Source organism: Salvia splendens, chromosome 9 (genome assembly GCF_004379255.2).
Source record: "Salvia splendens isolate huo1 chromosome 9, SspV2, whole genome shotgun sequence".
In the NCBI taxonomy this organism is placed as follows: domain Eukaryota; kingdom Viridiplantae; phylum Streptophyta; class Magnoliopsida; order Lamiales; family Lamiaceae; genus Salvia; species Salvia splendens.
In genome coordinates, this window is record NC_056040.1 from 5791130 (window position 1) to 5802526 (window position 11397).

At 41.3% G+C, this 11397-nt stretch overlaps 1 protein-coding gene across 1 annotated transcript; it reads left to right on the forward strand.

Annotated features, from left to right (window-relative positions):
• The first annotated feature begins 9072 nt into the window (after nt 1-9072).
• LOC121746713 (ferritin-3, chloroplastic-like) lies at nt 9073-11326 on the forward strand. The gene is made up of 8 exons (XM_042140630.1): nt 9073-9369; nt 9734-9817; nt 9907-9967; nt 10056-10143; nt 10503-10564; nt 10675-10740; nt 10820-10883; nt 11088-11326. Exons 1-8 carry the CDS (start codon nt 9092-9094, stop codon nt 11135-11137), a joined length of 753 nt encoding a protein of 250 aa, XP_041996564.1. The 5' UTR covers nt 9073-9091; the 3' UTR covers nt 11138-11326.
• Nucleotides 11327-11397: the final 71 nt, after the last annotated feature.

The window sequence follows — 11397 nt, forward strand, 5'->3', positions numbered from 1 at the left end:
TAAGGTGCTATCTATTTTTGGGGTTGTAATTGCTTTCATTAGATGTTATATTATTACTGTTATAACACTAAATTCTAAGTTAAAACAAATTAATAGCAAATAAAACCTTTAAAATGTGATCTTCTTAATACACACAATTTGTAAATTTGGTAATAGATGATGATTCTGAATATTAGTATAAAATTGATTTTAAAAAATAGAACCCACAAATAATGGTCCCTACATGGCTACATATCATTGCACTCAAATATTGTCATGTCATAGTAGTATTTGTTTTAGAAAAATAATTAAGAATGTCCACAATATTAAAAGTACGTATAAAATATAATTAAAAAATATCGCTACAATATATATTTTAAACTCATATCTGTCGATTAAATGTATGGGTAGTAATGACAAATGCGAGAAAATAAAAAACAACTTTTCGAATAATTGTAACGTTTTTTAGGTAAATTATAGTAGTATAAATTTATTGGGAGTAAAGCGATGCTCCTCATGGATCCAATCAGTTTTCATAGATGTTAGGATTGGCACACACAAGGCTTTCACACACTCAATAAGATCACACACACACTCACTGTTGTATGAGATCACACAATGCAGAAAACACACACACTCACACTTTGAGTATTGAAGATGATAATCTTGGAGAGAAAACTGGAAAACTCTTTATTGATTAAACTCCACTCTACACTACATACACGGTGAGCTATTTAAAGCTCTATAATCAAGTAGCAACTGCTACTAACTAACTACAAGAAGAATCAAGAAAGCAAGAAGAATAACCGCTACATCTCAGCTAACTAACTGCTGCTCCAACGGCTAGTTCGGCTAGGTTGCTTCTACCTTCTCGGTTCAAGACCGAACTCCTTCCTCGGCTTACAACCGAACTCCTTCTCGGCTTACAACCGAACTCTTCCTTCTCGGCTCATTCCAGCTCAACGCCGAGCTTCCTTACCGAGCTTCCTTACCGAGCTTCCTTACCGCTGAGCTTACCGACTTCTGCCTTCTTCTTCTTCTCGGCTAGTTCCAGGCTAGTTCCAACTCGGTAAGCCGAGCTTACCGAACTCCTTTCTAGCCGAGCTTCTTCCAACTGAAATGAGCACTCCATTATTACAATTCTCCACCTGAGGGCTCATCTCAGTTCTTGCACAAACATTGATCAATTTCTTGCAATGATCAAACTTGTCTCTACCTAGAGACTTTGTTAGCATGTCAGCCGGATTGTGCAAGGTGTTAATCTTAATCACCTTCACTCTCCCCTTTTCAATCTCATCTCTAATGAAATGCAACTTTATGTCTATGTGCTTGCTCCTTTCATGAAAACCCGGATGTTTAGCCAAGCACATAGCTGAGCTGCTGTCACAATGAATCACCATTGTCTTTTGGTCAAAACCAAAGTCAGAAATCACTCCCTGAATCCAAAAACTCTCCTGTACAGCTGCAGTGAGAGCTATATACTCTGATTCTGTTGTTGAGAGAGCAACAACACTTTGCAACCCTGACTTCCAGCTGATTACAGTTCCAAACATGGTGAAAAGATAACCTGTTTGGGACTTTCTGTTGTCCAGGTTTGCAGCATAGTCTGCATCACAATAGCCCTGCACAACCTCCTCAGATTCACCTTCCCAGCCATTGAACACAATCCCCCAGTCCTTAGTTGACTTCATGTACCTCAATATCCACTTAAGAGCATTCCAATGCTCCTTTCCCGGGTCTGCCATGTATCTGCTAGTCACTGAGATAGCATGAGCCAAATCTGGTCTTGTACAAATCATAGTGTACATAACACTTCCAACCACACTAGCATAAGGGATAGCCTCCATCTCATCAGCCTCTTGCTTAGTTTTAGGGGCTTGTTCCTTTGATAGCTTAAAACTCTGGGACAGAGGAGTTGATGCAGCTTTTGCATTTTCCATTTTGAATCTCTGCAAAACTTTCTCAATATAGTCAGTTTGCAGCATCCACAGCTTCTTGCAGCCTCTATCTCTCTGAATATGTATGCCTAGGATCTTCCTTGACTCTCCTAGATCCTTCATTTCAAAGCTTGACTTCAGATCTTGTTTAACTTTCTGAATTTCTGTCATAGAAGGCCCTGCAAGTAGCATATCATCCACATAGAGTAATAGGTAGGCAACGGGAGTCCTGCCTGCCTTCTTGATGTAGATGCAATCATCATATTCTGACTTGGAGAAGCCAATCTTCTTCATCTGTGCATCAAACTTCTTATTCCACTGTCTAGGACTTTGCTTAAGTCCATAAAGACTTTTCTGTAACAGGCACACCTTGCCTTCTTCTCCAATCTTCACATAGCCCTCTGGCTGTTCCATGAAGATAGTTTCCTCTAGATCTCCATTGAGGAAGGCTGTCTTCACATCAAGCTGTTGTAGCTCCCAGTCAAGCTGATTCACCACAGCCAATAGAATCCTAATCGAAGTGTGCTTCACAACAGGTGCAAACACTTCATTGAAATCGACTCCCTCCTGCTGTGTAAAGCTCTAGCCACCAGCCTTGCCTTGAACCTGATTCTGTCTTTATCAGTGGTTTCTACCTTCTTTTTAAACAACCACTTGCAACTGATCAGCTTCCTCTCCTTTCCATCTGTATTCAGCTTGGATTTGTCCACCAAAATCCATGTTTTGTTCTTGAGTAAAGACTCTATTTCCTCATTCATGGCTTCAATCCATCTTTCTCTATCTTTACTCTGCATAGCTTCTTTATATGTGAGTGGATCTGCACCATCAATACCTTCAGCTGCACACAGAGCATAATACACAACATCAGAGAACTTTGTTGGTGGCCTTGTTTCTCTTCTAACTCTGTCCCTTGCAAGCTGATAGTCTCTGATAGAGTCTGATATAGACTCACCAGCCTGGTTGCCCTGAGTTGGAGCCTCTTCTTTATCTGAATCAGACTCACTCCCTGAGTCAATAACTCCACCTGCTCCTAGGCCAACCCCCACAGGCTCCACCTTGAAGAAATCACCCTCATCTTTATTTGAGTCCGGCTTATCTTTCAGGAATGGCATCTGATCCTCCAAGAACACCACATCCCTACTCACCAAGACCTTCTGCTTACCGGGCTCAATACACCAGAGCCTATACCCCTTAACACCCCTCTGATACCCCAGCAAGATACATTTCAGAGCCCTAGCTTCAAGCTTACTTTGCCTAGCATGAGCATAGGCCACACACCCAAACACCTTGTATTTTGAGTAGTCACTATGAGCTCCATACCACATGTAATCAGGAGTTTCAGATTTCAGGGCAGTAGATGGGCATTTATTGATGAGATAGGCTGCTGTATACACAGCCTCACCCCAGAATCTGCTGCTCAAACCAGACCCAAGAAGTAGGCACCTCACCCTCTCTAGGATTGTCCTATTCATCCTTTCCACAACACCATTTTGCTGAGGATTACCAGGAACAGTCCGGTGCCTCTTCATACCCTTCTCTTTACAAAACAGATCAAACTCAGCAGACAAGAACTCTAGGCCATTGTCTGTCCTTAAGCATTTGACACTTCTACCCTTCTCTAGCTCAACCTCCTTACACCATATCTTGAACTTTGTGAGTGTTTCAGATTTTTCTTTAAGAATATATACCCACAACTTCCTTGTATAGTCATCAATGATAGCTAGATAATACTTTCCTCCACCAATTGAACACACCGGTGAAGGCCCCCAAAGATCACTATGTATGTAGTCTAAAGGGGCTGTAGAAGAGTGGATACCTGTAGGATAGGGTGCCTTCTTAGCCTTTCCAAGTATACACTGCTCACAGGGGTCCATCTTGTTGAAATCTCCGGAGATCAGACCCTTCTTGATGAGTTCTTTCAAGCTTCCTTCGGCTGGGTGGCCCAATCTCTTGTGCCATAGCATTATGGAATCATCTGACACTGCATTGCTTTCTCCATCAACAGCCTTAGCCTTCAGATAATAGAGAATATGCTCTCTGTCAGCCTCCATCATCACTGCATCTCCAGATTTCACAAACAATTTTCCTTGACTCATCAATATGGTGAACCCTTTCTGTTCCAGCATTCCCAATGAAATGAGGTTCCTCTTTACTTCTGGAATATACCTCACCCCAGTTAGGATCTTTATAGAGCCATCTTGTAGGCTTAGCTTTACCTTCCCTATTCCTTTGATCTGACAAATGTGGTTATTACCAAGAACAACCGTACCCGATGCTTCTTGAAGATCATGAAACCAGCTTCTATTGGAGCACATATGGAAGCTGCACCCCGAGTCCATTATCCACCTATGACCCCCACTATCACTGATATTCATGAGTTGAGCCGGGGGATCAGCACTCTCCACACAATCAGATTGATTGTGTCCCTCAGAGGCCATCTTTCTCTTCCATGCATGACAATCTTTCTTCAAGTGTCCAGGTTTCTTGCACCAATAGCAAGCTCTGGTTTCCTTCTGAGCATCTGAACTTGAGGGTTTAGGGCCCTCAAACTTCTTCTTGAAGTTCTGCTTCTTGAACTTCTTCACATTCAAGGCCTCTGCAGCTTGAACATTGGAGCTTGCAGAGCCTCTGTTGGCTGTCTTCTGGAGTTCTTTGGCCATCAAGGCTGAATAGACTTCTGCATAGGTGATAGGTTTATCTCTTCCATAGATAATTGCATCACTTAGCTGGTCATACGAGCTAGGCAAGGCATTCAATGTGAGAATGGCCTTATCCTCATCTGAGATCTTGACATCAACAGATCCCAGGTCATCAATGATCTTGTTGAACTCCTCTAGCTGCTCAATGATGGACCTATCTCCAGAAAAACTATAGGCATACAGCCTCTTCTTGAGATACAGCCGGTTAGCCAAGGATTTGGCCAAGTAAACTTCATCTAACTTGTCCAAGATCTCCACCGCAGTCTTGGCTTCTTGAACTTCCCTCAAGACCTTATCTCCAAGGCACAGAATCACTGCAGAATGTGCCTTGAGCTGCATTTCTTCCATCTTTGCCTGAGCTTTTTCATCAAGCACTGGAGCCTTTCCTTTCTCCTCTGGTTTTGCAAGAACTGCCGCCAAGCCTTGTTGAATTAAAACCGCCTTCATCTTCATCTTCCACAGGCCATAATCATTCTTGCCTGTGAACTTTTCTGCATCAAGCCTTGCTGCCATCTCTGAAACCGTTTGATCCTCTGCAAATCAGTTTCAATATCCCTTTCCCACAGACGGCGCCACTTGTTAGGATTGGCACACACAAGGCTTTCACACACTCAATAAGATCACACACACACTCACTGTTGTATGAGATCACACAATGCAGAAAACACACACACTCACACTTTGAGTATTGAAGATGATAATCTTGGAGAGAAAACTGGAAAACTCTTTATTGATTAAACTCCACTCTACACTACATACACGGTGAGCTATTTAAAGCTCTATAATCAAGTAGCAACTGCTACTAACTAACTACAAGAAGAATCAAGAAAGCAAGAAGAATAACCGCTACATCTCAGCTAACTAACTGCTGCTCCAACGGCTAGTTCGGCTAGGTTGCTTCTACCTTCTCGGTTCAAGACCGAACTCCTTCCTCGGCTTACAACCGAACTCCTTCTCGGCTTACAACCGAACTCTTCCTTCTCGGCTCATTCCAGCTCAACGCCGAGCTTCCTTACCGAGCTTCCTTACCGAGCTTCCTTACCGCTGAGCTTACCGACTTCTGCCTTCTTCTTCTTCTCGGCTAGTTCCAGGCTAGTTCCAGCTCGGTAAGCCGAGCTTACCGAACTCCTTTCTAGCCGAGCTTCTTCCAACTGAAATGAGCACTCCATTATTACAATAGACATTCAATACTAATCAGTGTTTAGTTTTAAAAATTTTATGCGTTTTGATATGATGTTAATTGACTTTTATTAACAATAAACTTATAATACTGTGATGGGATAGCCAGCAATATAATCAGCAAAATATAGAAATAGATCTGGTTGATTTAGAAAAAAATATCAATTGTCCAACAGCGAAATAATGCCATGTTTAAATTTCATGCTAGTTTTAAAAAATTTAAAGAAAAATAAGTAGATAAATCAATGGAATGTGAGAATTGCGAGGTTGATTGACTTAATAGAAAAATAAATAAATGGTCTTGTAATACTAAATGAGATACTATTATAATATAGTAGAAGCTAGGGGAGTGTTATACTCAATACTTCTTAATTGTTAACTATAATTAAATAATAATCATTAGATATTCAAATTAAAAACCTAGATCATCAGCCCTGAAATGTCAATACAATCAATAAAAAAACGTCAATAAGGGTATTAAAGTCAATTTACAACAAATTAGTTGTAACTAACTTTTGAAAAATATCCCATAACTTTTAAATGCATATAACTTTGTCGATTTAAATTATGTTTTCGCACGACATATATAAAATTAAAGATAATTTCATAAGGATTCTAACGAGATCTCACTTGCATATGTTCCGATGTCAAAATTTGATAAAATTTTTTAAAATTTTTAATTTTTTCGTACAACAACAAATGTCAACATAGTATATAAAATATGTCAATATAATACATGTAGAATGTCAATACAACTAATGTATTAACATTCTCAAAGCATTGTGTTGACATTCTAAAAGTATTGTGTTGATATTTTCGAAACACTATATTGACATTTTCATCAAAAACCCTAATTTGGTAGATTTTTTTTATCTTTTTCAATTTAATTAATAAAAACGAAAATTACACGTGGCAAATTTTAGAACACAAGATTTCTAAAATCTTATGGTCTTAAATTAGTTGTAGTTATCAATTAAATGATGAGTTAGCAATTGATCACTCCTTGTAGAAGCTAATATTAGGGTGTCCACTATAAGGTGGACACGCCCAATAGCCCCGCCCCAGTTTTTTGTCCATAGCCCCGGATTTTTGTCCATAGCCCCAAAATTCTATTTCCGCCACTATAGTGGACACCTCCAATAGCCCCCAAATTTTATAATCAATTTTCATTTTATTAATGTTTCAAGTAATTACGAACAAATTTATCGGGATATACGTACGTAGAAGAAGTCGACTATACGAATTAAAAATAAAAATAAAATTTCACTTTAAATTAAAATACAAATTAAAATAAAAATTTGTATTTAAACACACTAATTTCAAAATTAAAATTAAAATTACACACTACATTGAATCTAATACAAATCACTACCAAGTTTACACAACGCCACCACCTCCCCTACGTGCCCACACTTCTTCAATCAAATCCGCCTGCAGTGTGTTATGTGATGTGGTCCTGCGCATATCCGCGAAGCGTTGGATCAAATATTCATTGCTCCGTGGTACGCCCATCTGGATGGGCGCGGAGGCGACACCGTGACTTGTACTTGCGCCCTCTTCCGGTGCCCATCGCTCTGCCGCAAATCCTTCATCTTCTATTATCATATTATGCAATATGATACAAGCTAACATAATATTGGCGACATCATCTTCGTGCCAAACTCGTGCCGGACACCGTATAATAGCCCACCGCGATTGGAGGACACCAAAAGCCCGCTCAACGTCCTTCCTAGCACTCTCTTGTTTGTGCGCGAAATATTGTTTCTTCGGTCCTACTGGCTGGCGGACAGTCTTCACGAATACGGGCCACCGAGGATATATTCCATCTGCCAAATAGTAGCCCCTACTGTACTGCGTACCGTTGGCTACGAAGCTGATATCTGGTCCCTCACCCCGGCACTCCTCGTTGAAGAGCGGCGACGACTGAAGAACATTGATGTCGTTGTTCGAACCCGCCACGCCGAAATACGCATGCCAGATCTTCATACGGTAGTCCGCAATGGCTTCCAGTATCATCGTTGGATGTTTGCTTTTGAATCCAGTAGTGAACTGGCCTTTCCATGCCACGGGGCAGTTCCTCCACTCCCAATGCATGCAATCGATACTTCCTAACATTCCTGGGAAGCCGTGCACCGCCCCGTGCATATCCAGTAGGCGCTGACACTCATCCGGTTTGGGCTTCCGTAGAAACTCCCCACCGAAAATTTCCCGGATCCCCTTACAGAACTGCCTAAGCACTGTGAGGCTAGTCGTCTCACCCATCTGTAGGTATTCATCGAACATGTCCGCTGGTCCGGCGTAGGCAAGCTGTCGGATTGCAGCGGTGCACTTCTGTTGTGTGGACAGCCCGATCCGGCCAGCCGCATCACGCCGGAGAGTGAAGCATCGGTAATGCTCAGCCAAATTCGTCGCTATATAGTTGAACAGCCGCTGTGACATCCTGAATCTCCGGCGGAATATCTCGGGTGGATAACGGGGGTTATCCACAAAGTAATCATCCATTAAACGTTGGTGAGCACCGACGTGGTCTCGTGGGATTGTCCGCCGCTGAGTAATGGTGCGAGGGATCGGATCCTCCGCAGCCTCCGCCTCGTCTGCAAAATCGGCCGCTACCTGCTGGGCGGCCTGGTGTTGCATCTGTTGAAGCAGAGCATTCCAGTTGTCTCTCCACATATTGTTCATTTCCGTCCCAAATTTGTAGTGAGAGAAATTTGTATAGATGTTGTATTGGAATGGTGTGAAAATAATGAATGGAGTGGGGTGTATTTATAGGTGAATTGAAGTGTAAAAAAAAAAAAAATTAAAAAATCGGAAAATCGCCAGCCGCGGCGGTTGTCCTCCGCTATAGGAGGCGCGCCTATAGGCGCGGCTATAGGGACGCCCGCCGCGTCCTCGCCCCGCACGCGGCTATCCCGCATCCGCCGCCTCCCTCCCCCCTCGCCGCGTCCACCTCCGAGGCGGACACCCCCTTCACTATGATAGCCGCGCCTTCCTTCTCCCTCCGCCCTCCTTCACGCCGACCGCCCCGCCTTACCCATAGTGGACACCCTTAATTAAATATCAAGAAATTAAATTAGTTAAATACATAAAAAATGACCCAATAATCAATTTCCTTTCCTATATATTCTGCTTTTTACATATAGTTCCACGTGACAGGCACACGCCCTTCATCATCTCCCAATCAAGGCCATCCACGTGTCCCAAATCCAACGGTTAGCCATTTGTTCTTTATAAAATAAGAATAAGCCAACTCAGAACTCACAAATTTACCTCCAGATTTGGGTACACGAACCAAGCATGTTGCTCACAACGGCCAATTCACTGCTTCAGCCTCTCGCTCCTCGCCTCCTCCACGGCGGCGGAGGCGGAGATCTGACTCTGTGTAGCCATAGAGCTGGCTGTCTGGTCATGAACGCCTCCAGTGAAGCTAACAATCCGGCGATTATGAGCGCGGTTTTCGAGCCGTTCGAGGAAGTGAAGAAGGAACTCCTTCTCGTCCCCACCGTTCCACACGCCTCCCTTGCTCGCCATGTCTACTCTGACCGCTGCGAAGGCGCTATCAACGATCAGATCAAGTAGTACATTTTAATTTTTTTCATTCGTGTTTCTCTTTCCCGCCCACTTTTATTTTATATCCCTAATTTTATGCGTCTGTATGTATATAATTTATAAACATCATGTTTGTGCTTGTTACTGCGCCGAGTACTGTAAATCCAGATGTTTAGAACTATTAGATAATCGTACAGTATACATTTGGTTTGTATGGGGATCTGACTTATTTTTTCGAGTGTTTTTGTTTACTTCTCTTTAAATTTTAGTAGATCTGCGAAGTTAATCATTTATATATACTCTTCTCATTTTTCATGGAATTCGAATCTTTTTTCATGGACTGCCAATTACCAAGCTAATTTTTGCCTGATCGGTTTTGTTGAATGGCAGTGTGGAATATAACGTATCTTACGTGTATCACGCAATGTATGCCTACTTCGACAGAGACAATGTGGCTCTTAAGGGGATTGCCAAGTAATTTTCTCAAATCTAGACATGTTTCTCTCATGTGCTTTGTGAACTTTTTGTACATCAATTTGTTACAAGTTCTTTACCATGGCTAGGTTTTTTAAAGAAGCAAGTATAGAAGAAAGGGAGCATGCAGAGAAGTTTATGGAATATCAGGTGCTTTTTCAGTGTATCTACAAGATTGCTTAATCCATTTCAGCTTTCATCCAATTCCTAGCATCTCACTTTCTCTATCTTTGTACAGAATAAGAGAGGTGGCAAAGTTAAGTTGCAGGGGATGATGACGCCGATCTCTGACTATGATCACCTCGACAAAGGAGATGCATTGTATGGTAGGTTGAGACCTGATTTCCTGAAGTTCTGTTTTAAGCAGTTTATTCATGGTTGTTAGTTATCAACGTTTATGCATCTACCTAAATTGCGTGACAATTATGTCTTGAGCTTTGCTTGCATCAGTAATCAAAATCTAGTATATGATAACGCTTCAGCCTAAATGGTCATTGTCACTGAGCTGAAGCTTACTATATTCATGTTGTGCAGAAAAAAAAAGCAGAGTTCCGTGTTTGTATATTCTGAAATGATCTGTTATACTTATCATGTCTTAAATCCGTTCTAATAGGAACGATGCTATCATATCTCATCTAGTTTACAATGCATGATGGTTCTGAGTTAACATTTTCAATATTTTCAGCAATGGAGCTCGCTCTATCTCTGGAAAAGTTGACAAATGAAAAGCTTCTGAATTTACACAAGGTACATCACCTCATTTGTCCTCATAATCTGAATTGCTATATCTTTGGCTATGGATGCTGCTTGCCAAAGTGTTTGGTCGTGCTATTTATCCACGGAGCTGCAATGTGCAGGTGGCTGATGAGAACAACGACGTCCAGCTTGCAGATTTTGTGGAGAGTGAGTTTTTGGGCGAGCAGGTGACTCAATACTTTTCAGTACATGGTTAGGAAATTTAACTTTATAATGTGGTTAATGTCTAATACCTGCGACGTTTAGGTTGAGTCCATCAAGAAGATATCTGAATACGTTGCTCAGTTGAGAAGGGTTGGCGCAGGCCATGGTATAGTAACATTATATGCCTGTTTTATTTACATTATAGTACTATATAAAGCGATAAATGTTGACCACTATTGGTGACTTGTGAGCAATACTCGTTTAATTCATGTTTAGTGTTAAGATATTACAATCAAATCATAACATAACATTTTTATGGTAGTATAATCTTAGTACTTTTTTTCTCATTGTGTTTGATCATTGTTTCCAGGTGTTTGGGACTTTAATCAGATGCTTCTAGCTGGCGCTGCCGCAGTTTGACTTGGAATTATTTGCTAATTAGCCTTCGGCACTATTACAATTTTTAATAGGAATGGAAAAGTTGAGCAAGTTTTTGCATCGAAATTACCTAATCTAACAAATTGATGGAGACTTGTGAAATGACGCTGCGCTTGATTCTGTTTTTCTAGTACAAACATGCTTGCTTATGAAATCTTCATTTTTCACGTACCTTCATTATCCTTCCCCTTTTATTCGGTCTAAAAATCTCAATATATGAAGCATGTCAAAGTTGTGTTTCT

Bases quoted from the DNA above. Each gene is read 5' to 3' on its own strand.
- LOC121746713 (XM_042140630.1), top strand. From the start codon at position 9,092: ATGTTGCTCACAACGGCCAATTCACTGCTTCAGCCTCTCGCTCCTCGC. The intron at 10,565-10,674 runs GTACATCACCTC...TGCAATGTGCAG, and splicing joins AGCTTCTGAATTTACACAAG to GTGGCTGATGAGAACAACGA. The intron at 10,741-10,819 runs GTGACTCAATAC...TGCGACGTTTAG, and splicing joins GTGAGTTTTTGGGCGAGCAG to GTTGAGTCCATCAAGAAGAT.